The 27,316-nt window shown below is 42.0% G+C and overlaps 4 protein-coding genes across 7 annotated transcripts in view; 3 read left to right on the forward strand and 1 right to left on the reverse strand.

Moving 5' to 3' along the window:
- LOC6505589 (disintegrin and metalloproteinase domain-containing protein 10) overlaps positions 1-27,316 on the forward strand; it is an 84,242-nt gene that overhangs the window by 27,648 nt on the left and 29,278 nt on the right. The window lies entirely within an intron of this gene.
- Positions 9,379-11,116, reverse strand: LOC6504382 (putative inorganic phosphate cotransporter). The gene has a single exon (XM_001964934.4). It carries the CDS (start codon positions 11,040-11,042, stop codon positions 9,597-9,599), a length of 1,446 nt encoding a protein of 481 aa, XP_001964970.1. The 5' UTR covers positions 11,043-11,116; the 3' UTR covers positions 9,379-9,596.
- LOC26514487 (sialin) lies at positions 13,321-15,077 on the forward strand. Its single transcript, XM_014905166.3, has one exon. The coding sequence runs from the start codon at positions 13,416-13,418 to the stop codon at positions 14,859-14,861; it is 1,446 nt and encodes a 481-aa protein (XP_014760652.1). The 5' UTR covers positions 13,321-13,415; the 3' UTR covers positions 14,862-15,077.
- On the forward strand, positions 15,812-17,552 carry LOC26515004 (putative inorganic phosphate cotransporter). The gene has a single exon (XM_014905175.3). It carries the CDS (start codon positions 15,943-15,945, stop codon positions 17,389-17,391), a length of 1,449 nt encoding a protein of 482 aa, XP_014760661.1. The 5' UTR covers positions 15,812-15,942; the 3' UTR covers positions 17,392-17,552.

Raw genomic sequence — 27,316 nt, forward strand, 5'->3', positions numbered from 1 at the left:
GTCTGGCTGTTTTGGCAAACAATCAAGTCCAATTATGGCCAGCTCTCGACTAATAGGAATTTCCCAAACTCTCGCAAATGTCTTCCTGTCCAACCAATCCGACCCCGGCCTACTCTAGCTTCTCACTTCTTACCAATTAACGTCAATGGAAAATAACACAAACGTCTCTTAATGATGCTGACGAGTTCTCCCGAACCAGGATGTACAAAACAATTCTGTTCCTGGACTCTCATTCCTGGCCTCTCGTTCCAGGCCTCCTCGGGTCGTTGTGTGTATCTTTACCAACCGCAAATTAATTGGCGCACTCACAATTTATTTTGTAATTGTAAAATTAATAAGTTTGTGGCTGCCATCATGCCGAGAGCTGGTTGCTGTTGTTGCCACATTTTCACTGCCAAAAGTGGGCGGCTCTGGATGCCTGGAAGTTTTTCGTGAAAAATTTTTAATTGCTAGTGTCGGGGCTGTCGCCATCGTCACAAACCGTTTGCCAAGTTCCAGACGACGGTAATTTTCAAACTGCGCTTCATAGTTTCCTTCGTGTTCGTTTTCGTTTTTTGTTTAACTTTTAGACAGCACTGGGCCTGCTGAAGTCTGTTGTGGGCGTGGGCGTACCTCTCAGACCCGTAGCTACCTGGTACATAGACACAGAGGGCCGAAAAGAACAAGCCAGGTGGGGGCTCCAGAGCCATCAACATAATGAAAAAGTTTCAAACTGTTTACCGAACAGTGGAGACTAAAGTTAAAGACTATTGGCTGCTGGAAAGACTTACAAAAAATGCCATCTGTTTCTTAAATCACTTTTGAGAATTTAATAAAACTATTCTGTGAATATTCATGTTCCAATAGAGGTTTAATAAAAGTCGAGGTATATCGCAAAACCCACTGTTCCATCTCAGTTCCTATGTTCATTTCCTTTGCGTTTTTCTTACTTCTGCCCCAGCAATATGCTCATTATAAATGTGCAGTGTTCGTGAACAGGAGAAGCATGCTTGTAAAGCAGGAGTTTGTATGAATATTCAAATACCTATATACATCACAGATATGCAGATACATATATTTTTCTACTTTTTGAGTCAGAACTCTCTTCGCATTATCTCTGGTTTATTTTTTTGCTGGTGCCACTTTTGTTGGAGTTGCCATGGAAATAGGCATGGTTACCCGACTGTGTTTCTTGTTGTGGCTGCTGCTGACGCTGTATTAGCAACGCCATTTGATAATGGATTCCTTATTTATGTATGAACTGAATCCCTGTGTAAGCCAGGCTGATGGCATCGCGCACAGTTGGAGCTGTGCGGAGCTGTCATGGCTTAGTTAACACGCTCAGTCGAGCACTGGAAACGTGCTAAACGCTCGAGGCTCATTAAAAATTGAAGAACAAAATTCCTGGGAAATATTGAAATAAACAAGAGCGCTTGTACACTTTATATACTTTTCAAAAATCATATTTATTATTTATCTGTGATGATCGATTACTTGTCAAGACGATTCGCGAATAAAGCGGTTTGAAAAATAAGTATAATTTAATCAGTGACCGCATTCCATGGAATATATTTTCAAAACAAATCTTAAATAGAACACCAAGGACCGAAGACCACAAAACCAAGCCAAATGTTACAAAATATGCGAGTGGAACATATTCGAAATGGATTTCCCAGCTCGCACATAACCCAGTTTCCGTGGACCCACTCGGATGTGGATGTGGATGTGAATGTGGATGGATATATGGCAATGGCAGCCCTATTAATATTTGCATATGTGCCATATGTGAAAAATTGTATCGCTAGTTGGCGACGGAAAGGATTGCGGGGTACAAGGATGATACGGAGGTGTGTGGTTACACTTGCTGCGTATCCCCGTTTCTGGGTTATTCATTGCTTTTCACTATGAAAAATGTTCTGGAGCTTCCTAGGTCAGGCAATGGTGCTCTTTGTGGCTCTGGCTGCCAGCATCGATTTATGAATGGATTTAATTGAACATTTTTAAAACGGAGGGGCGTGGGAACGGGTTTCTCCCAACAATAAGATTATAAATAGCCTGCTGGCAGACTCTAAACGCGTCATACTCTTAAAGATTAGCCGAAATGCGGGAAAGATAAGTTTGAAATGATTTAGAGTGGTTGGCAGATAAGTTTCTCTCTCTTCTGGCTTGTGTCACTTGGAGTTGCCTGAAAACGAATAGTCTTAGTCTCCTAAAAAGCCACATAATTCCCAAACAAATGATTTAAATTTTCGAATCTAAAAGCAAATTGGTTAAATAATGTTGTGTGTCTAATGATCCGGAAAAATCCATTCAATAAACAAACAAAATGCTAAATGGCATTGCCAGTGCTTCCTGCAATTAAAACGCAGTCTTTGTGATTTTGTGGCCTTTTATGCAACACATTGTATAATATATTATAATTTCTGAAATTCAAATTTCCCAGCGCTCATGCTTCATGTTCGTGGTGTTCTAACTAACGATACTGTTGTCGTTGACGACGTGAGCCCTCCAGTGCAGTAAATGACATTATTAACCCAGTTTCCAGTACTTTAAGCTTACAATGCACACTCCCCTACAAGCTGGCAGTAGCGCTTCGACACCCACAACAAACAACCAAAGTGTGAAAAAAGTTTACCTCACATTAGCATTATTTTATACTCTTTCAAAGGTGTTTTTAATTTAAGGAAATATATATATTATAAATAGATAGATGTTTAATATATTATGGTTGTTTTTTGCAGTGTACAAGTTAAAATCTTCCCTTAATTTCCTCTTTTTAGTTAGTTTTCTGCAAATTGTTTATTTTTCGCTTCACATGCTTTCTTATTGCGTTGTTCCCCCAGTTGGTATAGTAGTTGCCGCTAAGCCATCATCTCGCCCCATTCTGGACGGGCAACTGGCAACTAAACTTTACTGAAAGCATCTTCTGTTGGCACTTACCCAGTCGATGCCTTGTTGCTGAGTCAACAGCATTTTACAAAAATCACACATGTATGTAAATGAGAAAAGAGAGTCAAGATTTCGGAGCTATGCGTTAAGTTATTGGTTATATAATTATATATGTTTCTCCAAAAAGTTCAGCCTTTGAATACGACTTCAGTTCATCGGACTTTCTTGACGAATAAAGCCCAATTAGGATGTTTTAATGCATATCTTTCTGCACTGCATTTTTGTGTAAAGTTTTTAATTATTGCACTTTTTCCGTGGAAATACTTTTAATTACGAGTCGAGTTGAGTCGAGTCGAGTTTGACCAGCCCCGCCTAACTGCCGGCAATTTATGTTTCACTCGAATTTCGCATAAAGTTTCTCAAGTGGTGAAGGCAATTTTGTTCTTGACATGATGTGGCTCTGGGTGGCTCGTGGGTGGGAATGTGGTATGTGGTTGGGGTGAGCCGGCTAAGGTTTTCTGTGCGGCGGTGAATCGTTAGTTAAATGAAGCCTAGTTTAGGTAAGTTTTCGGTATGCAAATAAATCTGTGCAACTACAAACTTGCCTCTGGCTATGTTTTTAAACTTCTAGAGCAGTTGGTGGCTTGCCGTTTATAATTAATAAAACTTTAACCTGGACTTGATACTAATAGTCCAGCTTAGTGATAAAATTTAAGTAGGACTTTCCATAAAATCGAACCTTATAAACACGCATTCGTAATTACTTCAGAGAGTCATTCACAAAAGGTGCCTGGCTGTCAAAGTTTTATAATTGAAAATACCTGGTTTGACTTTCCCAACCCCGGAGTTCGCCGTCATATTGCACTTACTGAACTTCAGCACCCTTTTCTTTGACTTTTTCCAATTAAGAAAGTTTTCTTTCCAAAGTCCACTGCCAGTTCTGTGTTAACACATTTCAGCACTTATGCGAGCATAAGTTGCTCGCTCGCTGTTTCTAGTGACTGAAACAGGTCCGATTTATGCGAATATTATTAACATATTAGTAACTCATCTCAAAAAGTTGAGCCCACTGGGAGGGGCCCGCTGGCAAATGAATGCTGACGAAAAGTTGAGTGTTTTGATGCCAACAGCTTCACAACATATTGCCCAAAACCGCGCACAGCCACCTCACAAAATCACAAAACAATTTGAATATATATGTGTCTGTATATATTTGGAGTGAAAACTTTGTCCTTGCCGAAATACGAAACGGATGACGAAGATGTCGCCTGCTGGGCAATATATATATGTATACAGTGGCCTAGACGGAAGTTTCATCAAAACTAATAACGCTTGAAATATCATAAAGCTGTACGGAATAGTACAGTACAGCATTTGAACCATCAACTTTTATAATGGCTGACTGTGAAGAAGGAGTAGAAAATATGCTTAATGAGGCAAAAGTTCATTTTGCTGTTCAAATTAAACTGAGCGACAACTCCTGACTACAGATAGTTACAACTTGTTCATTGAAACGAACATAATGAAATATTGAATAGCGGCAAGGAGGAGTTCGGAAGAGGTACTTGGCTGCAAGTTGTACCCGCATGTTTTTCTCGGCTTGAAAACTTTTTGATTTTCAGAAACTGAAAATGTGTACACAAATTGATGGACGAGCGAGTCAAGTTTTGGCTTGAAAATGAATAGATTGTCCTTTCACTGAAAATAATCCTTTCAACACTATCGGCTTGTGAATGGAAGATTTAAGCCAGAAAATCGACCAGCTTCGGATGCTTTTTAATCTTTGGAGAAAGTTCGTTCACTCTTGCGAACTTCATTACAAAGTTACTGACATTCTTTCAGGAACTTGATTGGCTTTCATCTAATTAAAATGATTTGTGCTTTAATGATTTAACATCAACCTGGCAAGGGCCCAGCGCCCAAGCTAATCAAATTCAAGACGAGGGTTGCTTAATAAGTAGAATTCTAATTAAAATGCGGTGGATATTTGTGGACTGACAAAGTAACATAGTATAATAATTTTCGAGTCTGATTAAAGTGCTGGAACAGACCTCGGTGCTGGCTTTGTTTGTCTGCCACTGCGACTGCTACTGTGTGTAATTTATTAGATTTTGGCAAATATTTTGCCAGCAGCGCATTTCACTGTCAGAAGTTGTGGCGTCATGGCCAGACAGTCGGAGGATACTCGCGATATTTTTCCCCTTCCAACGACTGGTGCTTATGATGTAATGTTTTTATAAGCTCATCTATAGCTGTATAGTATGTCTGTCTGTGTGTGTACTTTCTTGTTTGAAAAGAAGTTGCTTTTCTAGACAGTTTTTCCCTTTGGCCTTCCATTGTTTTCCTTGTTTGAGAAGTACTCCTTATTTTTCCTTCGAGCTTCCAGCTTCCAGCTCTCCTTGTGCTTTTCACGTTTCGGTGCAACTGACAGCTGCCTGCCAATAGTTGATTTTCCCAGTACATATACGTTTTCCACTTGATTTTCCCCCTGGCTGCATTCAGGTTTCCTTTATGAATTCAACTGGTCGGATGGCAGAACCGATTTAGCTTCTTTTTACTAAATTAAATTAAAAGGAGAAAGTACAAATGCCAAATATTAGTCCTTTCTACTGAACCATAGCCAATTGTAACATAAATAATGCACACTTTGTACTCCCCCGGAGGGAAAACAAGGCCAGATATTATTCGATATCTGACAGTTCGATCCAATGCCAGAAACTTTTTGTTTTTTTTTTTTTCTTTCTTTCTCACCAAGTGTAAATATTGATTTCGCGAATAGCACGTGCTCCACTTGAACGCTTGGATTTTCGCACAGGACCTCTCAGGCAAGGCAGCAAAAAGCAAATAGGCTGCAGGATGCGAAGTGATGGTGGGTTAAGCGCCTCGTGAGCTCGTTTCACCCACTCACTCTCCTTCAATACATGAGCACTTCTATGTGTATGTATAGCGACAAATAGCTGATATTGTGAGTGTATGTGTGAGTGTGCGCTTTTGCTTACTTGTATGAAATCCTGGCACACGTCCTTGTGCTAGTTTCCAAGTTGCCTGGTGCCTGGTGCCTTTTCGCTGATGTCTGGCTTTTTGGCTGCCTTGGAAATTGAAAGTCTTTCAGCGAGCCCCATCCGTTCGGCTGTCCTTCTGGGTATTCTCCTTGTCCTGCCTGTCCCGGCTCTGAGCTGGCTCCTGAAATCATTTAATGTAATGTCAGGACACGTGCTCCTGCCATCAATTGAGCTTTGTTGCCATTTATTTACCTAACTGTTGTTGTCTGCTATGTGCCAAGTGCTAATTGGGTTAGCTCTATTTTATCACCCAGTCCTTACAAGTCCTGGTCGAGTCTACATACTGTCCTTAAATGGCCACTTGCACTCGCCTGTTGGCTGATTAATTTTTAAAATCACTTAATGTCTAATGCCGCTAATTATTTTTAAGTGTATTCAAGTGCTGCCTAAGCTAGCAGAGAAACAAAAAAAAAAAAAAAAAAAAAAAAAAAAAAATGGTAAAGAAAATTCTCGACACTTACCCTAAATCCTGGCCTGGCCAATCTCCTTTCAACTCTGGGGTGGCTAATTAAAGTTTTTAGGTTCTTAGCTGGATCAGCCGAAGAGGTTGTGCTAAATTTTGGCAGCAGCTGCCTCAGAAGCATAAAAGTTTTTCAATTTCTTTTAGGTAAACAAATTTGGCTAATATAAGGATAATTAGTTTTCTTGCTCGAATGCTTGTTTAAAAAGCAAATTTTGCTTTGCTAACTCCAACAAACATTATCCATTAATTTCCACTATTCCACTCTCAATTGTAAGTCAAGGAACAAACATAATTTACGTAAATTAATGGCCAAACCGACATGTTAACGCTAATATAATGATAAACACATGAACATCAACGGCCAGATAACAGATTTGAACCCTTTTAGGGATAGAGACACGATATTCCTGGGAAAATGAAATGCTGCCTGGCCTGCCATCCTTGCCAGACGTCAGCACAAATAGACATAAATTTAAATGCCCGTATTACGGAGGCTCCTGCACCACCAGGACCGGCCAAACAGTCTGTCAAAACAAATGTTTGCCAGGAGGAGAGAACCGAATGCATAGCAACTGCAATATTGAAAGTTGCAGATGCTGGTGCTGGTGCTGGTTATGTTGCTGTTGCAACCACCAACTGTGACTGTCCTTTGGCGGATAGGTTGGTCTCTGCCTGGGGCTGGTGCTGCTACTTCTACGGGTGTCACATAATCAGGACAAGTATCCTGGGTGTGTGACATTCTGCCAGGTGGCACGCGTGCATTATAATTATTATTTTCCATGCATTTCCATGCACTGAGAAAAGGGCTACCCACAGAGCTTCTTCTAAAAAGTTTTCTAATTGAAAAAGGTAGAAAATAAAGTCACAAGTCCTAAGGAATTATGTAGATTGTACAATAAAATATTTATTTTTTTTTTCTCTCAGCCATAAAACAGCATTGTCGGAGGAGCACCTTTGCGGATTATATTCATCTCGGCTGGCCTCAATGTGCAGGCGACATTACTGCGGAAGAAGAATGGCTCAGGAAGCCCGTAGCCTTGAGCTAAAGCCGGGCGTTTGGCCCACAATGATTTATGCAGGTGTTTAGTGTGAAAAATGTACATTAAATGCATACATTGAAGCGAAAGTGTTGCCGTGGCTAGCCGAGATTCTACCTACCGACACTTGTTTGTGTGCCGTAGCAGCCGGAAGGAGTCAGGATTCGTGGTCGGCCCAGGAAGTGAAAGTGTGCTGGGTGACGAAGCTCGTGCAACCCGTCCCTCTATCCTGCGGCCCTCTGCGCCATATTGGGGTCACTGGTCATTATCAAGATGTTGCAAAAAATAAAAAAAAAAAAAGGAGAAACGCTGTAAACCAAGTCCCTTGGCTCCTTGCAGCGTCTTGGCTCATTTGATATGCAGGGCAGATAAAGGCCAGCGCGCATTCAGCCTTTAGCTCCTCCACTTGGCTCCATTTCAAAGAAAAGACGATAGTTTAGTGGCAACACAAACTGTTGAGCAAGCAAATCTTCTGTGCCATGACTGCCATAGACTTTTTTCAGACACTACCATGCACTTATATTTTAAAATAAAGAAACATGTATGTTTACTAAACAATAGCGGGCAATTAAATTATGTTTTTTTAAAGAAGAGTTTCTTCCAAAGTTGCAATGATTGCAAAGTTACGAGAAACAGGATAAAATAATCTAGGACACGCACTCACTCGATTGCTGGCTTTTTCCAAATTAATTCCCAATTGACTTGTTTTGTGCTGGGTAAGGAAATTCACTCCTTTATTTTCTGCGTTTACCCGCCTTTGGCTGGGAAGGACCTCCTTCCTGGCTGCTTTGGAGGCATTGAAAGGAGGCGCAATAATTCTTTCCTTAGCTGGCGGCTTTATTCTTCCCCACATTTCACGCCTCGATCTCGATGGGAATGCCACGCCCACAGGACTGAAGAAGCGCCTTTCAATTTCAGTTGAACATTTTTGCATTGGACTGCGCCAGGAAAAGCCTGCAATTGTTTGCACTTTTTGCACTGGGCTCCTGCGGCTACCCGTTTGCAATTTACGCGTCCCTGTTTGGGCCTTTGTTCGGAGCGAAGAAAACGCAGAAAAAAGAAAAAAAAAAACGAAAGCAAACAAGGACGACAAGGAAGATGGAAAATGTAAAGAAATTGCTGGGAAACTCACCTTTGGGGCTCAGCACCGACTCGGCAGATTTTCACTTTTATTTCTTGAAATCATGTATGCACATATATTACCACGCTCTCTCCTCACACTTGCCCGCAAAAAATTGCATAGACATTTGTTATTTTGGCCAAAGCTGCTTTCAGCTTGTTCTATTGGTATTTACTTCTTTGCAATCCAACATGAATGCCTTTACATACCTAACTCCGATGTACATACTCCGATTTGCGGAAAAAGAAAGCGCCAGAAGAAAATTGCATTTTTATAACCTCACTACGTTTCCTTTCGGGCTTCTTAAGTCCGCTTTATACCTGTTGTTTATTTATGGGCCCCGCCCCCCTCCTTCTGACTGACTGTGAGTGCGTAGTGTGTGTGTGTGTGATTTTGTTCCTTCTAGCTTTGTCTTTCGGCTATCGGCTCTTACTTTTTGTCTTTTCAGCCACTTTTTTATGCGGCAAGGAAGCTGACTGTCCCTAACGACTCCAAAAACCCAACCCCATGTGGCCAAACGGGAAAGGTATTTTGGGGAAAAGGTTGGGGAATTTATAATGTGAATTCTGGTATTTAAAGACAAATTTTATGGCTTTTTAGTTGACAGTTGAGAGCCGACAGCATAATTCAGGTGTCTCTGTAATGGCCCACAAAAGTAGGCAATGATATTTTTATAGCGCACAAGGTACACACACAAGGAGCACATTTGTGGGAGCGGGCGAGGGCGTGGCGAAGATTTGAAACAATATTTTACTGCATCAGGCATTCAGGCGAATTCTTAAAGTATCTGTATACAGATCCCATAAAATATGAAAAATCAAGCAAGGATCTCAATCATAAAAGTATCTATTTTTTACTTCTTTCCGGATAAAGGTCCGCTTTGAAAATCGAAGCTTCACAAAGTGAATGTACCAAAGCATGAAGTACTGCTTTACAAAAGATCGATAAAAACGTAAATCCAAAAATTACGAATTTGTAAAAACGATGAAAGCAATAGCCAGAGCCAGTATCTTGAAACACAGAGAATTTCTGAATGTCCATTTCTCTCATTTGGGTGGTTGCTCCTTCTTTTTGTTGGAATTGGTGCCATCGTCGAAGGGCTGGACTTCCCCCGATGCCCAGATGAGGTACACAATAACCGTGGCGAAGAGGATGCCGCAGGACAACCAGAACACCACGCGCCATTCAGTCATGTTGGCATTCGGAGTCATTACGCCCACCACGTAGGGCGCGACGAAACCGCAGATGGCAGCGATTCCGTTCGTCATGGCCATCAGAGTGCCAGCGTAGTTGGGGCTCATGTCCAGGGGTGTCAGCTTCATGCCGGCGTAGTAGCTGCCCATCGTACCCATGGCGATGGTGAAGAGCCCCACCACCAAGGGGCGGTTACATCCGGCATACGAGGCCGCCACAATGAAAATACCGGGGCCGAACGCGGCAATACCAGTTAAAATTTTCCGAATATTGGTCGTGCTCATACATCCATTTTTGATAATCGCATCTGCCGCGAATCCACTGCTTAGCGCCACTATCCACATAACAACGTAGGGCAGAGAGGAGTAGAATCCATTGGATTTGATCGAGAACCGCATGACATTGGCCATGTACTTGGGCAAGTCCGTCACCATGACGAAGAATCCCCAGTCGTGGCCGATTTGGCAGATGATTAGGGACCACATCGGCACGTTGGTGAGGATCGCCTTCCACGGCACTGGGGGTTTCTCCTTCGGTTGGGGAATCTCGTTCATTAGAAATTCCCGTTCCTTTGGCTTAATGAACGGATGGGAATGGGGGTAACTGAAGCACAGCAGTGTGAAAAGGATGAACCACAGTACAGCCACCGCGCCGAAGATGTAGAAGACCCATGGCCAGTCGTACCTGTCGAGGATCAAACCGGAAAATAAATTGCCTGCTATGCTGCCCATTTGGCATCCACCCATGACAAGAGCTCCTAGTTTGCCTCGCTCGGTTGCCGGTGCCCAGGCGGACAGCAGGACGCTCAGTGCTGGGAAGGTGGTGCCCTCGCCGACACCCATCAGGACGCGCAGCGTGATCAGAGCAGGAGCTGCGCCCAATTTGATGCAAATTGGCGTTAAAAAGGAAAAGAATGCTGTCATTAAGATGCCCAGACTAAGGACCCACTTTCCTCCAAATTTGTCCGCCAACATTCCTCCGGGAACATGGGTGACAACATATCCGATATAGAAGGATCCGAGGATGAGGCCTTGCAAACTCTCCGACCACTCGAAGTCGCCGCCAGGCCGACTTGTCGCCTTATCCCCGTCCTCTGGCTCGCAAACTGCTGCCTCTGCGTGATTCGTGATGTTCTTCTTCACCACCAGCACCGTGATGACCTGCGAGAGGCAAATTCGCATGGTGTAGGCGTTAACAATAGCCAAGAATCCCATGATGGCCAGTATAACCCGTTGGGGAATAATGAAGAATTTTGAAAACTTGATGCCCCATTCTGGTTGAGGTGGTCGATCCGCCATTATATTTCTGGATAAAATTATACGATTGCTGCTGAACAAAAAATTTTGAATAATGATGTTTGAAACATCAGATTAACTAGCTTGTAATAAAACAAGAATGACAAAGGTGACATGTTCCATAAATATTGAGTTCATTGGGGATCGGCTTACTATACACGATAGTTTCTTGTAGGGTATGCTTCTTTTGTCCATATATTTGTAATTTGTGAAATTGAACTGCAATTCTTTTAAAAAATGTTGAATATTTTCAATAGACCACAAGGTCCTTGCTTATCCTGGAGTGCTAGACACTAACATGTCTCGCTTCTACAGGTTAACTCTCAGTGTTAGTTTGCAGTTACAAGCGATGTGGGGCAGATGATGTGGGAGAAACTCTACACAGTGGTTCTCTTACCGTAAGGCGCCCTTTAATGAACTTAACTGACTGGTGTGGGATTTTAAGAGAGGTTTGGTAGGTGGTTTGTGGTGAGTGTGAATTGCACGTTTAGGAAGCCCCTTACCACTGCGCCATACCCCGAGTACTTAAATACTACTCCTGATCGATAGGGTCTGATCCTTTCGGGTCATTAGCTTTGTTCCAGTTGTTGCAAAAGTTCTAGACAGAGGGATCTGAAGACAATGGGAACAATATGTCGGAGAGGCAGTTCGGCTTCAGGGAGGAAAATGTGTACAGGACGCTTGGAGGAGCGTGAAAGGCCCAGTGAGGTCTAGTGCCTAGGTCCAGTGTAGGTGGCTTTTTATCATGACCGTACGAAAGAGGTCTTCCAAAGGGGCGCTGATAGTCTCATAGTTCCATATCCCAACTGTAGGGGCCGTGACATTAAGACAACGTGGTCGGTGGTCACTTTAAAGCAGTACTACTTTAATAACTTGTACTCTACATTATACTACATATTTTATACATAAACTAATTACAATTTATGTTCTTTCGTTTCAGGTAAACTGTCTGGAAGATGAAATGGAAAAAAAATTGCAGGAAGACTTGAAAGTTTATTTAAAAACATACATCTATTTACTCAAATAAAGTTACATTGGTCCATTCTACAATTGCCATTCATCATGCAATGTGTATAGATGTAATTGCAAAACGGAAATTATTTAATAATTACTCACACCCCAGATCTCTGGGAGTTTTTGCCTCCCAATATTTGAAATCGATGTACAGACCAGCCACCCATTTTCCTTTTCCCTTTCCCGTTTCCGTTGGGATTTTCGAATGAAATGAATGCATAAATAATTGATTTAATTTTCGTATTGGCTTCAAGCAAATCACTAAAACGGGTGAGGGTGGATTCGATTGTAGAGGCTGCTGGAGTAATGGATGCAAATTTCCTTTAATCTATTAAAAAAAGTAACATTTTAGCATGAAGAATATCTAAAAAAATGTGTGTGTTGTCATTTTCAATTTAAATTTTATTTTAACTTTACTTGACAGTTCTTCTAAACATATTTAAAAGAATTTTACATATATTGGTCAATTTGTATGGAGGGAAAATCCATTTTTATAGTGCAGAAAAAAAAGCGTGCTTCCAGATCAGTATCTGCAATATATTCTAAGAATATTTCAGGATAAAGTTGGGATGTAAAATGAATTTTTAGTTCCCGCCTCTTTTGTAGTAACATGTAATTAAAATACTAAAAATACTGCTGTTCTTAGTGAAAACACCTTAGTGAAGGTTCTGATTTGAATATGGACGCTTTGTATAGCGAACCGAACTTGACCCGTCCTACCTATTCATAATATGCTGCGATTTAAATGCTAAAACGAAATGAAAATGTGTTATAGAACTTTTGAAAATAGGAAAGCATTTTTCATACATACCACTTGAAATTAATTGGTATTCCTAAAATTGTGTGAAGTTTAATGACAGATCAATTGGTATGGGATGCTAAATGGTCAAAGGATTTTCCCATACCCCAACGCCTTTTGGTCCCGGCGTTATTGCCTTCTCAATGCGCGTGTGTCTGTCAGAGGTGATCACGATTCTGGTTATGTATAGGATTTGCTCGATTTGTATATGATACCTTCTAATGCACCTCCCCGGTGGCAGATTGGCTGAAAAATATGCCGGCAAGTATCGGCAAGAGGACTTGGCAGTCATTTTCAAGCTCCTGACCCTGGACGCCCGTCCGGCAGTAAGATATGCCTGATTGTACTTTGAATATTGATGGGATCTGGGGTTGGGCCTCATTCTCGAGAGATATGAGAGATCTGCAGTTACTTTGGTAGTATATATTTTTGTACATTGCATCCTTGGATAAAAATATATTACATACACGAGAAAAGGATCCAAGTGGCCCTTGAGCTGACTTCCAAGCTTGTTTAATCGATCCAATCTCATTCTCATACACTTGTTTACACAAACCGTTACGATGTCTGATCAACCGGAATGGGGAGTAAAATTATCAAAATTTTTTATAATTCCACAACGTGTCATTTTGGCGATATTCGGATTCTTGGCCATATTCAATGCCTATACAATGAGAGTATGTCTTTCGCAAGTGATCACGGTGCTTGTGGTGAAGAAGAACTACACAAAGGATGAAGCGGCGGCTGTGTGCCCACCAGATCCGAATGACCACAGTCCCATGACCCGTGAAGGAGGCAGTTACAAATGGTCCGAGGAGTTGCAAGGTTTCATTCTGGGTTCGTTTTATATTGGATATATTATAACTCATCTACCCGGAGGCCTTCTCGCTGACAAATTTGGAGGAAAGTGGACACTTGGCATAGGAATATTCCTTACGGCTCTTTTTACCTTGGCCACCCCAATGGCCATTGACTTTGGCGGATCGACCGCTCTGATAATACTGCGGATTTTAATGGGTCTCGGCGAAGGCACTACTTTTCCAGCACTGAGTGTTCTGCTATCAGCGTGGGCGCCAGCTTCTGAGCGGGGCAAACTGGGAGCCCTGGTACTCGGTGGAGGGCAGGTGGGTAGTATCGCCGGCAATCTGTTATCCGGTCTAATCCTTGACAAGTACGAATGGCCATGGGTGTTCTACTTTTTCGCTGGGGTTGCCATTTTCTGGTTCATTCTGTTCGTACTGCTGTGCTACAGTTACCCTGCCAAACATCCCTTCATCAAGCCCTCCGAACGCGAGTATCTGATGAACGAAATTCCCCAAAAACCCGATAAGCCCCCAACGCCGTTTAAATCGATCCTCGTCAGTCTACCCATGTACGCCTTGATCAGCGCTCAGATCGGACACGACTGGGGCTTCTACATCATGGTGACCGATCTGCCCAAGTACATGGCCGACGTGATGCGGTTCTCCATCAAGGCAAACGGCTTGTACTCCTCGCTGCCTTATGTGACCATGTGGATAGTGTCTGTCGCCAGTGGATTCGTGGCCGATGCGATGATCACCCGCAACTGCATGAACACAACCAATACGCGAAAACTGATGACTGCGGTTGCCGCATTCGGGCCGGCTATCTTCATGGTAGCAGCTTCGTACGCCGGCTGTGATCGTCTCTTGGTTGTGATCCTCTTCACCATCTCCATGGGACTGATGGGAACCTACTACGCCGGCATGAAGCTTACACCCCTGGACATGAGCCCCAACTACGCTGGCACCCTGATGGCGATCACCAACGGTATCGGTGCCATTACGGGCGTCCTCTCGCCATACTTGGTGGGCGTAATGACTCCAAATGCAAACATGATGGAGTGGCGAATGGTTTTCTGGGTGGCCTTTATCATTCTCTTTATCACGGCAATTGTGTACATCATCTGGGCGTCCGGGGATGTCCAACCATTCGACGACGGCACCAATTCCTTCAAAAAGCAACCAAAGTCCGAGGCGGCAAAATAAGTAAAAGGATAGTAAGTGGATATTTAAAAATTCTCCGTTGTTCAAGATTCTGTAAATTCAGCCGAAAGAATACGTCTTTTATTTTATATATGTTTTTTGCACAGAAGCACCTTTTTACCTGTGTATCCAAAATGATCTCTATTTGCATGCGATTCGTCCGTAGATCCGAAACTGTATCCGAAGATGTAACAAATATACGAAAATGTCTGATCACAATTATTTTCCAGCTCTATTCTTGGGAGGAGATAATCCTGATTTGAAAATTAAAATTTTTTAAATCTTTGAACTTAATTAATTTAAAACTTTAAAAAGTAGGTTGATTTCCATTAAGGTTTAGTATTTTATCGTTAAATAAAATCAAAACAATCAAAATCTATCTGATCTAAATACTTTTATAAGGATGAGTCGACTATTTCCTATAGCAGCCATATGACGATATGACTCAACATTGGTGTTTTTGTTTCATTGTTTCATAAGGATCCACTACATCCGATATATAAGCTGCTACTTTGCAGGGTTTATCGACTTCCGCTTCGCCTGAGGTTAGCTTTTCTTTGTTGTTTTAATATGCGTAACCTCATTGTTAAAAGACTTGAAGATTGCAGTTACTCCTATGACTATATATCTACATATTCCTATATATAATATAGGAAATCCTATAAAGTAGGATTGGCAAATCCTTTCTAACCAAGTTTCAAGCATAAGGCATTTTTTGTTTGATTGTGGGAGACGTAATAGAGACATATGTATGTATACCTATGCGTGCTTGGCAATTATTGTAAATCTTTTAAATTGACTAAATTGGAGTTTAATATTTGTAGAAAATGTTGGAAATTGTTCAATATTGATCACAACCTTAACAGAGTTATAAATATAGTTAACCTTAATAGAAATCAAGTGATCGTTTTCACAAGAAGAGTTTTTACTCTTTTGTCGTTACGTAGTAACCAACGCAATAGTAATGGAACATTTTAGCTTTGATTTCCTTGTTTTGTTTACTAAATCGTTATCTCAACGCTTTAGTCATCATTATTCCAAATTTTTTGTGATTATAAATTATATAATTTAATCGGGATTTTTGATGGATGCGGCTGCGAAACCTCAACCGGAATGGGGAATTCAAATTTCGGAGCTCTTTATTTTTCCTCAACGTGTTATTGTGGGAATCATGGGATTCTTGGGCGTTCTAAACGCCTACACCATGCGCATTTGCCTCTCGCAGGTCATCACGGTGCTGGTGGTGAAGAAGAACATCACGGACCACGCAGCGGCAGCGGTCTGTGAACCAGAAGTCGGGGATAAGTACACTTTTCGGCCTGGCGGCGACTTCCAGTGGTCGGAGAAGTTGCAAGGCATCATCCTCGGATCCTTCTATATCGGATATATTATCACCCATATTCCCGGAGGAATTATGGCGGATAAATATGGGGCGAAATGGGTCCTTAGTCTGGGCATCTTGTTGACAGCTATTTTTTCCTTTTTGACGCCACTGAGTATTAAATGGGGCGAAGCCCCTGCTTTAATCGTACTGCGCGTCCTGATGGGCTTGGGCGAGGGCACCACCATCCCAGCAGTGAGCGTCCTGCTGTCATGCTGGGCACCGGCAACCGAGAGAGGAAAACTGGGAACTCTGGTCATCGGTGGAGGCATAGTGGGCAGTATACTTGGAAATTTGTTTTCCGCTTTGATCCTCAACTCCTACGACTGGCCTTGGGTCTTTTACTTCTTCGGCGGGGTGGCTGTACTGTGGTTCATCCTTTTCACACTCCTGTGCTACAGTTACCCCCATTCCCATCCGTTCATCAAGCCAAAGGAGCGCGAATATCTTATGAGCGAGATGCCCCAACCGAAGGACAAACCCCCAGTGCCGTGGAAGGCGATCCTCACCAACGTGCCGATGTGGTCCCTAATCATCTGCCAAATCGGCCACGACTGGGGACTCTTTGTCATGGTGGCGGACTTGCCCAAGTACATGTCCAATGTCATGAACTTCCCGATCAAATCCAATGGACTGTACTCCTCTCTGCCCTTCATTATTATGTGGATAGTGGCGCTATGCAGTGGCGTTACGGCCGATGCGATTATCAAAAATGAATGCATGAGCACGACCAATGTTCGGAAAATTTTAACTGCCATTGCTGCGTTCGGCCCCGGTCTTTTCATGGTGGCGGCCTCATATGCCGGATGTAACCGGCACTTGGTGGTGGCTCTCTTCACCTGCTCCATGGGTACCATGGGCTGCTACTACGCCGGCATGAAGCTCACACCTCTGGACATGAGCCCCAACTACGCTGGCACTCTGATGGCCATCACTAACGGAATCGCTGCCTGCATGGGCTTCACAGCGCCCTACGTGGCGGGCGTATTGACCCCGAATGCCAACATGACTGAATGGCGCGTGGTGTTCTGGCTGGCCTTCGGCATCCTCTCCGCCACGGTTGTTGTGTACCTCATCTGGGCATCGGGGGAAGTCCAGCCCTTCGACGATGGGACCAATTCCAACAAAAAGAAAGAAGAGCCAGTCAAATGAGAGAAGTGGACGTTTACAAATTCTCCATGCTTATGGTTGTTGGATCTGACTAGTCGCTAGTCTCATCGCTAGTACTTCATTTTCTTTGTTAATTCATTATTTTTACTTGGAAATAACTTTGTATATTGTTATGCTGTTTTTATGAACTTTATAATTTGAAAGCGGGCTTTATTCTTTTTATTATATTTCTCTTTTTTTGGACTGCTGTGAAGGTACCGCAGTGAAAATACGCCTGTAATATATTTTATTGTATAATATAGAGGACAATGCTAAACTTTATTCGTTCGATGATGGTCCCGACTTCATAAAGTGTATATTTTCTTGCATATATAAGACTACTATAATCCTCCTAGAAAACTGTCTGATCAGACGTTTTAATCTGACATTTTAGTGTCAGAGATTTTAGGAGAATTTTAAGACTTTTTACATTCCAAAACCCTCAAAAGTATGACACAACAGTATGAAAAACATATGTTTGAATATACGAAGTATGTCCTATATGTCGGAAGTTAAAAAGAAAAGAAAAAACTCAATATATGCATATAAAGTTTTCTCCTATATATTTTTTTTGAGAAGTTCCAATCACTTAATAAAGTATAGTACATATAGTACGTTTTAAGCCATTTGCCAGAGTCGTTTCCCCAGTGGGTTTTTTCTTATTTATTTGTTTACCCCAATACTGGGCTACATATGTAGGACCAGTCAGTCCCCAAGATGTCCCTAACAATTACATTTTCCTCAAAATTTATGTATGTTTTGCAACCTTTTCGTTTTTGTTGCTCTGCCCTGCCATCGCCGTCGTCTATTGTTTTGAATGCGAGTGAGTCAGTCACATGTGCGGTGTTGGTCGGGAGCAGGAGGAGTGGAGTTTTAGGGGGAGGAGGGTGGGGTGGACTTCACAACCGCAGGCGCAGGTCCTTGCGGTGGCCTAACCGAAGGAGGGCTTCCATTTTCATCATCATAAAGTTTGCTGAAAGGAAATCGATATGGGCAACTTAATCATGAAATGAAGTCGCCGTCAAGTTGTCTTTCATTTTCAATTCCATTCTCTGCACCTCGCCTGGTGGTATCCTTCCTTGAGGAGACCCACTTCCCCCCAACGCAGCCAACTACTTTTCAGCATGGGCATTGTTTACCTCTAGAGGGTGCGAAGGGCCAAAAACTTTTCCCTAGGTTCAGTTCAGTACGGTTGGGTTCGGTGCGGTGCGCTGCGGTTCATTTTGCTTCGCTTCGGTTTCGGTTCCGAGTTGACTGGTGGGTTCTGTTTTGTTTGTTTGTTTCCATGTCTGAGTTAGCTTACTTTTGTGAAAAACTTTTCCCTGCTATCCGCTATGGCTTATGCCTTCAATCACCGTAGCCCCGGCCCCGTTCTGGGTCTTCCCTGTTGCTGCTAACATTTTTGTTCATTTCCGTTTCGACTTCGTTTTTAGCTTCGTCAGGCTTTTATTCGTTTTAGCCAAGAAATGCAGGTCAGGTCAGCACAGTGCAGTTTAATATTAATCTTATCCTCTTCCCTACCTGCTGGGGTCAATCTCCTGTTTAGTGCCCTCGATGAACTTGCAATAATCGTTCGATTTCAAGAAAAATAATATGCCAATCTCTGGCTAGTCTTCTAGCTAGTTCCAGCTAGTCTATATCCAAGTCCTATGTTTATAAAAACTGTATTTTATTTATGAATAAGGCACACAGATTATTTTTTATTTGCTTTCCATTTATTTCGCAAATGGACATCTCTTACTTCTCTTAGCTTTTATTTTAATTCACAAAATTGGAAACTCGCTTGGGTATTTTATCTTTTTATTTGTGTCTTTTTTCGATTCCCTTTAGTGTTTTTAGTCAAACCTAAAAATCAGAAAAATCAAAAAATGAAACAGTTTTTTCTGGCCATGGCTTGTCACTGGATGTGGGCGGTTGTTAAGTTAAAATGTCAATAGGATCGTCGACGTTGTCGCTTCTGGATTTCATGCAGCATATCATCCACGCTACAATGACCCACATCGGCAGGGTGGAATCTTTTTCTTTTTTTTAAAAAAAGGACCTCAAATTATTCCGTGCTGCCACGCCCCCACGGCTGGCCGGTAGATGACGTTGAATCAGGTCCGCGAAAAAAATGTTTGACAGCAAATGGCCATGAGCACGAGAAATATTTTATGTAGCTGCATACATTTTTCATGTTATTTAAAGTTCATTAAAAATATATGCCAGTCATAAGGATAAAAAGGAATTTTACAGTGAAAATGAAATGGATTCTGTTTTGGCTTACACTTTTTTTTGTAGAAATAACTTTTTGTTAGTTGTTAACAAAGTGCTGGCGTTTCTATTTGTAACTTTAATTGTTGGACTTGCAGCTCATGGCCATGTCAACATAAAATATGGCACATAGTTCCACACCACAGGTGGCAAAAAGTTTTTGATTGGAACCCCTATCAGGGGCACAGTAATCCTTCTACAATTGTCACACCATTGTCACTGCCCTTCTAAAAAACTTTTCTAATTTTCAAAGGGTCAATATTTCCGACATATTTTGTCTCTTTCTTCAATGTTAATTATCCTGAAATGTAGCAAATTTGTACCTTTTATATGAAAAGTATTTTTCATTGTATGCTCGGATTATTTTTTAACAAAAATGTTCATTTGTTTTTCCCCCACATAGTTCCAGGAACAAATAAAACTTTTCGGGTGTGTGCCGTGCGTTTGTATTTCATATTCATTCAGTTTTCAGTTTTTATTTGAAACTTTGTTTATCCTTTCTGTTGCCTATCCAACAGATGGATCCTTGTTGTCGAGGAATGAAAAATAAAAATGAGCAAAAATTATTCCTATTTGTTGCATCTGTCGATATTTGGTATTGAGAGAATGTTTGGCAAGCTCCACTCTGCTTTCATGCGGATAAAGTATGTTATGTGTTCTAGCTTGGAGTCCCACTTCGTCCTTGGCATGGGAAATTCTTTAGTTGTGCGATTGAAAGCTATTTGGCTGGAACGACGGCGAGGCTTGAAATGCGTACGCTCAGCAATTCCGTTGCATGTCACATTGTTGCCCGATATGCTTGCAACATAGTTGCGCACAAGCCCTCCGTCTATTTTCCTCTCATGATAAGTGTTGCAACGTGCAACTTTTAAATAGTTTCGAGTTTCTTGGCCCATGGCCCGTTCCAGGACGACTTTTTGTGTTGTTCCAGCAACACATAAGAGACAAAAGTAAAGTAGTATTTTAGTCCTTTCTAAGGACCTTTATAATATTCGCTAAAGCTCTGTTACTTAGGCTCAGTCTTCGTTCAGCTTGACAGCTTTAAATTAAAGGATGTAAGGTCGAGCGGCAGGGCTTAAAGTTATTTAATTAATTAATAAATTCAATCGACAAACCTTTCTGACCTCTTCATCGATTACCTGTGTTTTTACAACGCTTGTCATGAATAATTTGTCGGCATTCCGCTTGAGATGGAGCTATCCCCCCTTCTGTAATGTTGCTAATTATGAATTGCATTTATAATGACATGAATGATTGTTTATTGCGGATTACCCGTCTGTCTGAGATATCACGTGTGTGTGTGTTCCAGCTTGACATTTCAGCAAACTTGACAATCATCCATAATTGTTTTCATATTTGAGTTTGTTTACCCATGTCTCGAGTATATTTACCAGCACTCGTTGGGTTTAGTTGTTAGGTGAATTGGTTTCCGGGCCAGGTATGTGTGCTCTATTGCTGCGGTTCGGTAGCTCATTAAAATTTTGGTTTATCGGCTTGACAACAGGCTGAAGAACATCTATGAGCCCTAATGGTTACAGGCTCATTTCAGCTCAACAAGCTCATTATTTGGTGGTAAGACTTGCGTTATTGGACTCTTCAAGAGCTTGATACACTGTTCCAAGCTTGAACAATGGATCTAAGCATGTATTAATAAGAAATTTTAATTAAATGATAACGAGCTTGTATTTGCTTTCAAAATTGAAATAATATTACCTTTTAGGATGCTCAGCTTTTTAGGTTATCCTCCCGTAACTGTCCAAAAATAACCAAATCGATAATTTAATTAAGCGGACTGGAACAAAAGTGATAGATGTGATGGGGAGGATGCTGCGCAAAATGTTAACTGGCGAAGCAATTAGTGAAAAAGTTGAGTTTTGGATGGGGCGACTCGGTGGCCAGGTCGCCCAGTGGTTACATCCTCCGTCCGGCCAGATTGGATCATTTGCCGGGGACCGCACCGGAGCCATCCCGAATTACTGACACACCAGTTGGCATTGTCCTCCGCCATTGTCTACGGAAATAGCGAAGCGGCGAAATCAAACTAACCAGTTGAATGATTGGCGTCGACTGCCGATGAACAATGGCCACGTTCACGGCGACAGGACTCTGCCATCCTGCCATCCAGCCATCCTGTTATCCTGCAAATGAAAATTGTCGTTTTTTGTTCACTTCCTCTCTAGCTCTCTTTGATGCAACTTTGCAGCTACTACATCCCATTTTTTTGCGTTCGCCTAAAAAGATTTTCTTCGCTCTCTTCTAGTCCCCAATCGATAGGGGCTTAAATTACTTTATAGCTTGCTTCATTTAGTATATAATGGGCGACTTTGTTAATTTTTTTGTTTGCCACTTTGCCTCGTCCTCCGCCCCTGACCGTTTTTAATTTGGCGTAATTTGAGCTTGCCTGGACATCAATTACACGGCCATCTTTCCAGCAGTGTCCGCTGGTGTTCTTCCCATTCCAGGGGGAAAGTGGATTACGTTTGTGCCTCGACTGCCGGATAGCTACTTCAGGCTAATTTGTTATGCAAAATTCCCTCTTAGCTGTGGCCTATTAATGTCAGCTTTTCTCCGCCGACGGGCAGGGTTTCGGGTCAGATTTCACTCTCAGTGGGTCAAGAGTTTAGATTATGGTTTAGATTCTTTAACTTGTTTGTCTGTCTAACACCTTTAATAGTACACTATTATCTTTAAGCCTTTAAGTAAAGATAATTGTGTTTCCGTTTGAGCATACTAAATTGCCTTTCCTTTTTGGAAAGCATTTCAATATCCTATTCACTTACCTAATGAGACGCTTTCAGGACTAAAGAGGCTGAAGGATAACTTTGAAAGTCTGCTACAGCCATGGCATCCACAACTCAACCGCAACTAACACACACATCCAGGCGAACACTCACACACAGTGGGGTGCTAATGCCATTTTGACGTTGCTTTCGGTTTTTACGCGCTCTTGTTGCGGAACGCCCAAATGTAGACTACACTTTTGTTGCCGTTCCACCGCAAAACAGGGCACGCCCATAATCCATAAGTTAAGCCCAACGGTTTGTTTGTGTATGTGGTCGCCGGCTGTCGGTTGGCCAGATCCTGTTCCACATATTCTGTTGGTTTTGTTTTCCCCCCAAAAAAATATACACACAGCAGGCCCTCGTTGTGGGAAAGCGAACCCAAATCACTCGCCTCCAGAAACTAAACTAAAGGGTCAAAGTTGCCTTTAAACGTTGCCACAGACAGGAGCAAACGAGCCGGATGGATGAGTCCCAGTCCCGGGCAAAGAGGCGTGTGCTTTGTTAGCAATTTATGATTATTTTTACTCACATTTTTTCGCCTGTTTTCCGGCCGCTATCTGCCAGACGACCCGCATTTCCAGACGCACGCACAAAAAGGTCGACTGACTGACTGACCAATATTAAATGTGTGCGAGGGTCAGTCCAAGTATTTCCATCATCCTCCGGCGGAGGCCCTCCTCGGCTGCCCAACAATGATGATTACGTGCTAATCCAAATGCCATCAGTCCGGGCCTAGTGTGATTAAAAATGGATTACTATCGATAGTGGCCACAAGTATAAAATACATTTGATTATAATTCGATGTCCTTGGAAAAGTTGATTACAGTTTTAATTGCTCAAATTAGAGCTGAAAGCATGTAGTCTGTAGTAGAATGTCGACACTAATTGCTTCGAATAAATTTCATGTTTGCCAAGTCTGAGTCTGGAGAGCCTGAGGCACAAATTCAATTATTATTTATTCGGGATGTGTGTGTGTGTCGTATTCTTCTGCATTTTATCGTCGGTCACTTGGCCAAATTAAATTAAATGTCAAATCTACCAGATACACAACAAGCATAAAGCAGCAACAGACTCTCAAACAGATAACCATAAATATGAAATTCATTTTGGATTCAAGCTTGTCTTTGCTTCTGGCTTACATAACATGAAACCCCCTTTTGTCTGCCATCCCCTATAATTGCAATTTTTGGTTTTTATTTAAATATTCTTTTAACCCGTTGTGCAGTTGACATATTAACATATTTTCGGCCGACATATCCATCCACACAGATATCGCACAGAGAAGCGAAGTCCTTCCGGTTGGCTGCTCTCCTCATTCGAGCCCTCTGTAGATAATAACTGTTTCCATACCCACACAATTTAAAAAATCTCGGTCAATAAGCATATCGCATTGTCAGCATTCCTTAGCCTATCTGTGCTCCGACCCATTGTAAACAGACTGTTAACAAAGAGCGGTCCTGCCGGCAGGATATGCGAAAGCCAACCGCGACTCGGAGCAGAGAGCGTGTGGGCGAAAACGTCGCATGCATACAATAAAAATTGGATATATCAAGGGGTAGACTTAGCCCAGATTGGCTTGTCTTTAGTGTGGCCTACATAATGGCAAATCACTACCAAAGGATGTCCTTTTTGGTAATAAATTTTGCGAAACTGAGCGGCGTCTAAAATGTATAAAACTTAAATAGATATTAACAGGATAACACTGCCTGTGTTGCCTGACGACCCAGTTATCAAATTCACAAAGCACGTATCTGTTCGTTGTTCATCTGATTCTGGAATTTTTTGGTTTTCCATTTTTTGGGTGGCTGCTGCTGTTTCTTTTGGGAAAGTTGACTGGCTTTGGTTTTTAAGTTTGCACACAAAGTTGTCCGGGCGAGCCCGTATTGGGAGTGGGTAGCAAGTGAAATTACTTGTAATGCATTACATGGAAAACTTTTCCAACAGCCTGTTGTTGCTCTTGGTGTAGTGCAGTATTTGTTGTAGCCTTTAAGGCGATTTTCCATGACTTGGCCAACTATTGGCCCGCTCTGTTGTCCTCTGACGCCTCAATAGTTGGCTGCCAAGTTGTCGGATCCTCCCTGTCCCAGTCCGTGTGCATGTCCTTTTCAGTGCCACCCCCACCGCCCCAGGGGATTATTGGCTAGTTTATGCAACTGCCTGGCCTGGCCTGGCCTGGTCCTCCACTCGTCCGCAACTGACAGCCGCCTGGCCCGGGGCCCTATCTATCGATAGAGGCTGTGGTCAAATTTGTCCTGCTATTGCGGGCAAAGTTTTCCCAGCTGCTAGAGTTTAATATGGTAATTATTTTTTGACCCATGTCCAGAAGAAATCGATCGACTTGGCCCTAAACGAACAATTTTTATTAAAAAGGAGCAAAAGTTAATTAAACTGTATCCTTGAGAAAGAATTACGGACTTCTTATTAATACCATTTAAAGATGTGATTCAGGAAATCCAAGTCTCTAATGTGATTGTAGTGTGTTTTTCTCGCTTTATAAAATCCAGAAAACACGAGTCCTTGCGCTGTTATGTAAGTGGGTGAGAAGCTCTGTCGTTTGTAATTGTTGTTATTACAGCTGTTGGCCTGTTTGTACTCGACTCTGATGCTGCTGCTGCAGTTTGCTGCCTTTCAGCTAAAGACTTAATGCGCTTTGCTGCGACAAAAATAGTGAAAAGCGGAGAGAATCTCAGAGTTGAACAGAAAAAACAAACATTTCATCCGAGGACGAGTATGTGCGAACAACAAATATGCATATGCATTTAAAGCTTTTTTATTCTTCGGGCAAGAGGACTGGCATTGTAGGAGTTTTGTATCGTATTACGCATTCAGAAAGGACTTACGTTTAAATTTTAATCACATTTTTTTGTGGATTTAAATCAATGCACCGTGGGGATAACATAATGTGCGTTCCGGGACATCAACTGTACACCATTCTTCCGTTTTTGCAGAGTTGAAACTTTTTTAAAGTTTCTACATTAGAATTTTCTTTATTTTGTTGGAATTTTGTAACCTAATGGGACGCATGTCAAGGCTCCAACTGACATCGCTGCGCATCTCAAAACCATAAAAAAAATCTCTGATGAAACTTTTTCCCCGAGAAACTTGGGCGGGGACCGCAGTGTCACTTCTACGGTCCTGCCACTTCTACGGCAACAACTAAACCGCAGGGAAACCGCACGAAAGATTGTCAAATAAAAAGCCAAGAAATTGCAATAAATCACGTAACACTGCAATCGTCTTATCAACCTTAAGTCCTTCAAACGGGAATGTTTGAAAAATAAAAATTACATCTTTATTTCTTTATTAAAATTGAACAATTTTAGTGAGTGAAGTTTGCCTTCTCGGAAAATCCTAATTTGTTTGTAAAATCATCACACATTTTATGAGAAAAATGTAATCGATAAAGAAGCCTCGGCCTAAAAGATTTATTGATGTTTATTTTTCATTTTCCTGCAACTCGAGGCGATTTGAATTTAAATTGAAGCTCTGCCAAATTACCCACGTGTCCAATAAAATGTTTGAGACAGCCCTAAGATGGATGGAGGGAAAGGTGGGACTGGCAGACATCTGAAATAAAAAGCAAATATTAAATTGGAATGCTATTAGGTTAATTTGTGCCAAACAGAAGCCGTTGTAGCGCAAAAATATTGCTCAAATTGAGTTTCTGTCTGAGTTATTTCATTTATGAGAATATTGAACACTGACCGTTAATCGGTCAGCCTCCCTAGGTTTCTAATAATTTAATGGAAAAATTTTAGAACAGAGCCGCTCCATGGCCCGCCGTCATCCATCAACTTCAAGCGCAAATGTAAGTGAACCGGGGCTTCATCCTTGGAGGACTTCTCCCTCCAAAGCCTATCAATCAAAAAAGCCGAAAGCCCTGGCCCAGAGCCGCAGATATTCCACTTGAGAGCCAGTTAAGCGGTCTGGGTGTCTGCCACAATGCAACTAAATTGAATCATCATTGTGCCACACAGCAGTGGCATTGTGTAGATGTTCGGGTCATGCAGTTTAAAAATGAATAACGCCAGAAGTGGGATTGGCTCAGATTTCAGCTGGACTCTGGGAAAGCGTCAAAAAGTCTCCCCCTATCTGGATGTGTCCTTTGTGTCTCTTATCTCAGCAGGGAAGCGCATTAAATGCTCGTTTGTCGTACTGGCACTGGCGACATAAATCGATGGGATGGACACTGACGAGAATTTGGGTTAATGGAATATCAGTGAGAATCGCTTTTCTCACTCATCCTTTCTTTTCGCTTTTCGTTAATTCACTTGGCCAACTAGTGCTTCAAGTGCTTCGATATCTGTACTATTTCTTCTCCGTTCTAGATTGGATTTTGGGCGATTTCTCATTGTTTTTCGAGTGATATCGGTCGATAGAAAAAACAAAACTGGCCAAATGGGTCTGGCTAGATAGAGAGCCATTTGAAAAGAAAAGTTTTTTTGTTTTTCTGCTGGAAAAGTCGGGCACAGTCAGTCATAGATTGTTATTGTAGGTTTTCCCATGTTTATGTTGGCCTTTTCTTTGGTCAAGCGCATTTGGCCATATTCAATTTTCCGCCCAGACCCCCTCCAACCTATCCCCGGAGAGTAGCGAAAGTAGTTTCCAGCTGGTTTTTCTTCTTCCACTTTGCCTTTTGTATTTATTTGTGCCATTTGTGCAGCTGGCGAGAAGCCTGAAGCTTGCTGGCAGTGGATTGGCGGCGGGGATCGATGGGAAATTGGAAAAACCGGGCCGGAAAAACCGGAAAGCAACAGGCGGGGATGTAAGTCAAGGTGTCAGTGATTGGGATAGGAAGCCAAATGGATTTCATTTGGATAATGTAAACAAATAATACTACAAAATCGAATACATCGCATTCATATTGTATGACATTCTCAGTCGAGTAATTC

This window comes from Drosophila ananassae, chromosome 3R, assembly GCF_017639315.1.
Source record: "Drosophila ananassae strain 14024-0371.13 chromosome 3R, ASM1763931v2, whole genome shotgun sequence".
Taxonomy (NCBI): domain Eukaryota; kingdom Metazoa; phylum Arthropoda; class Insecta; order Diptera; family Drosophilidae; genus Drosophila; species Drosophila ananassae.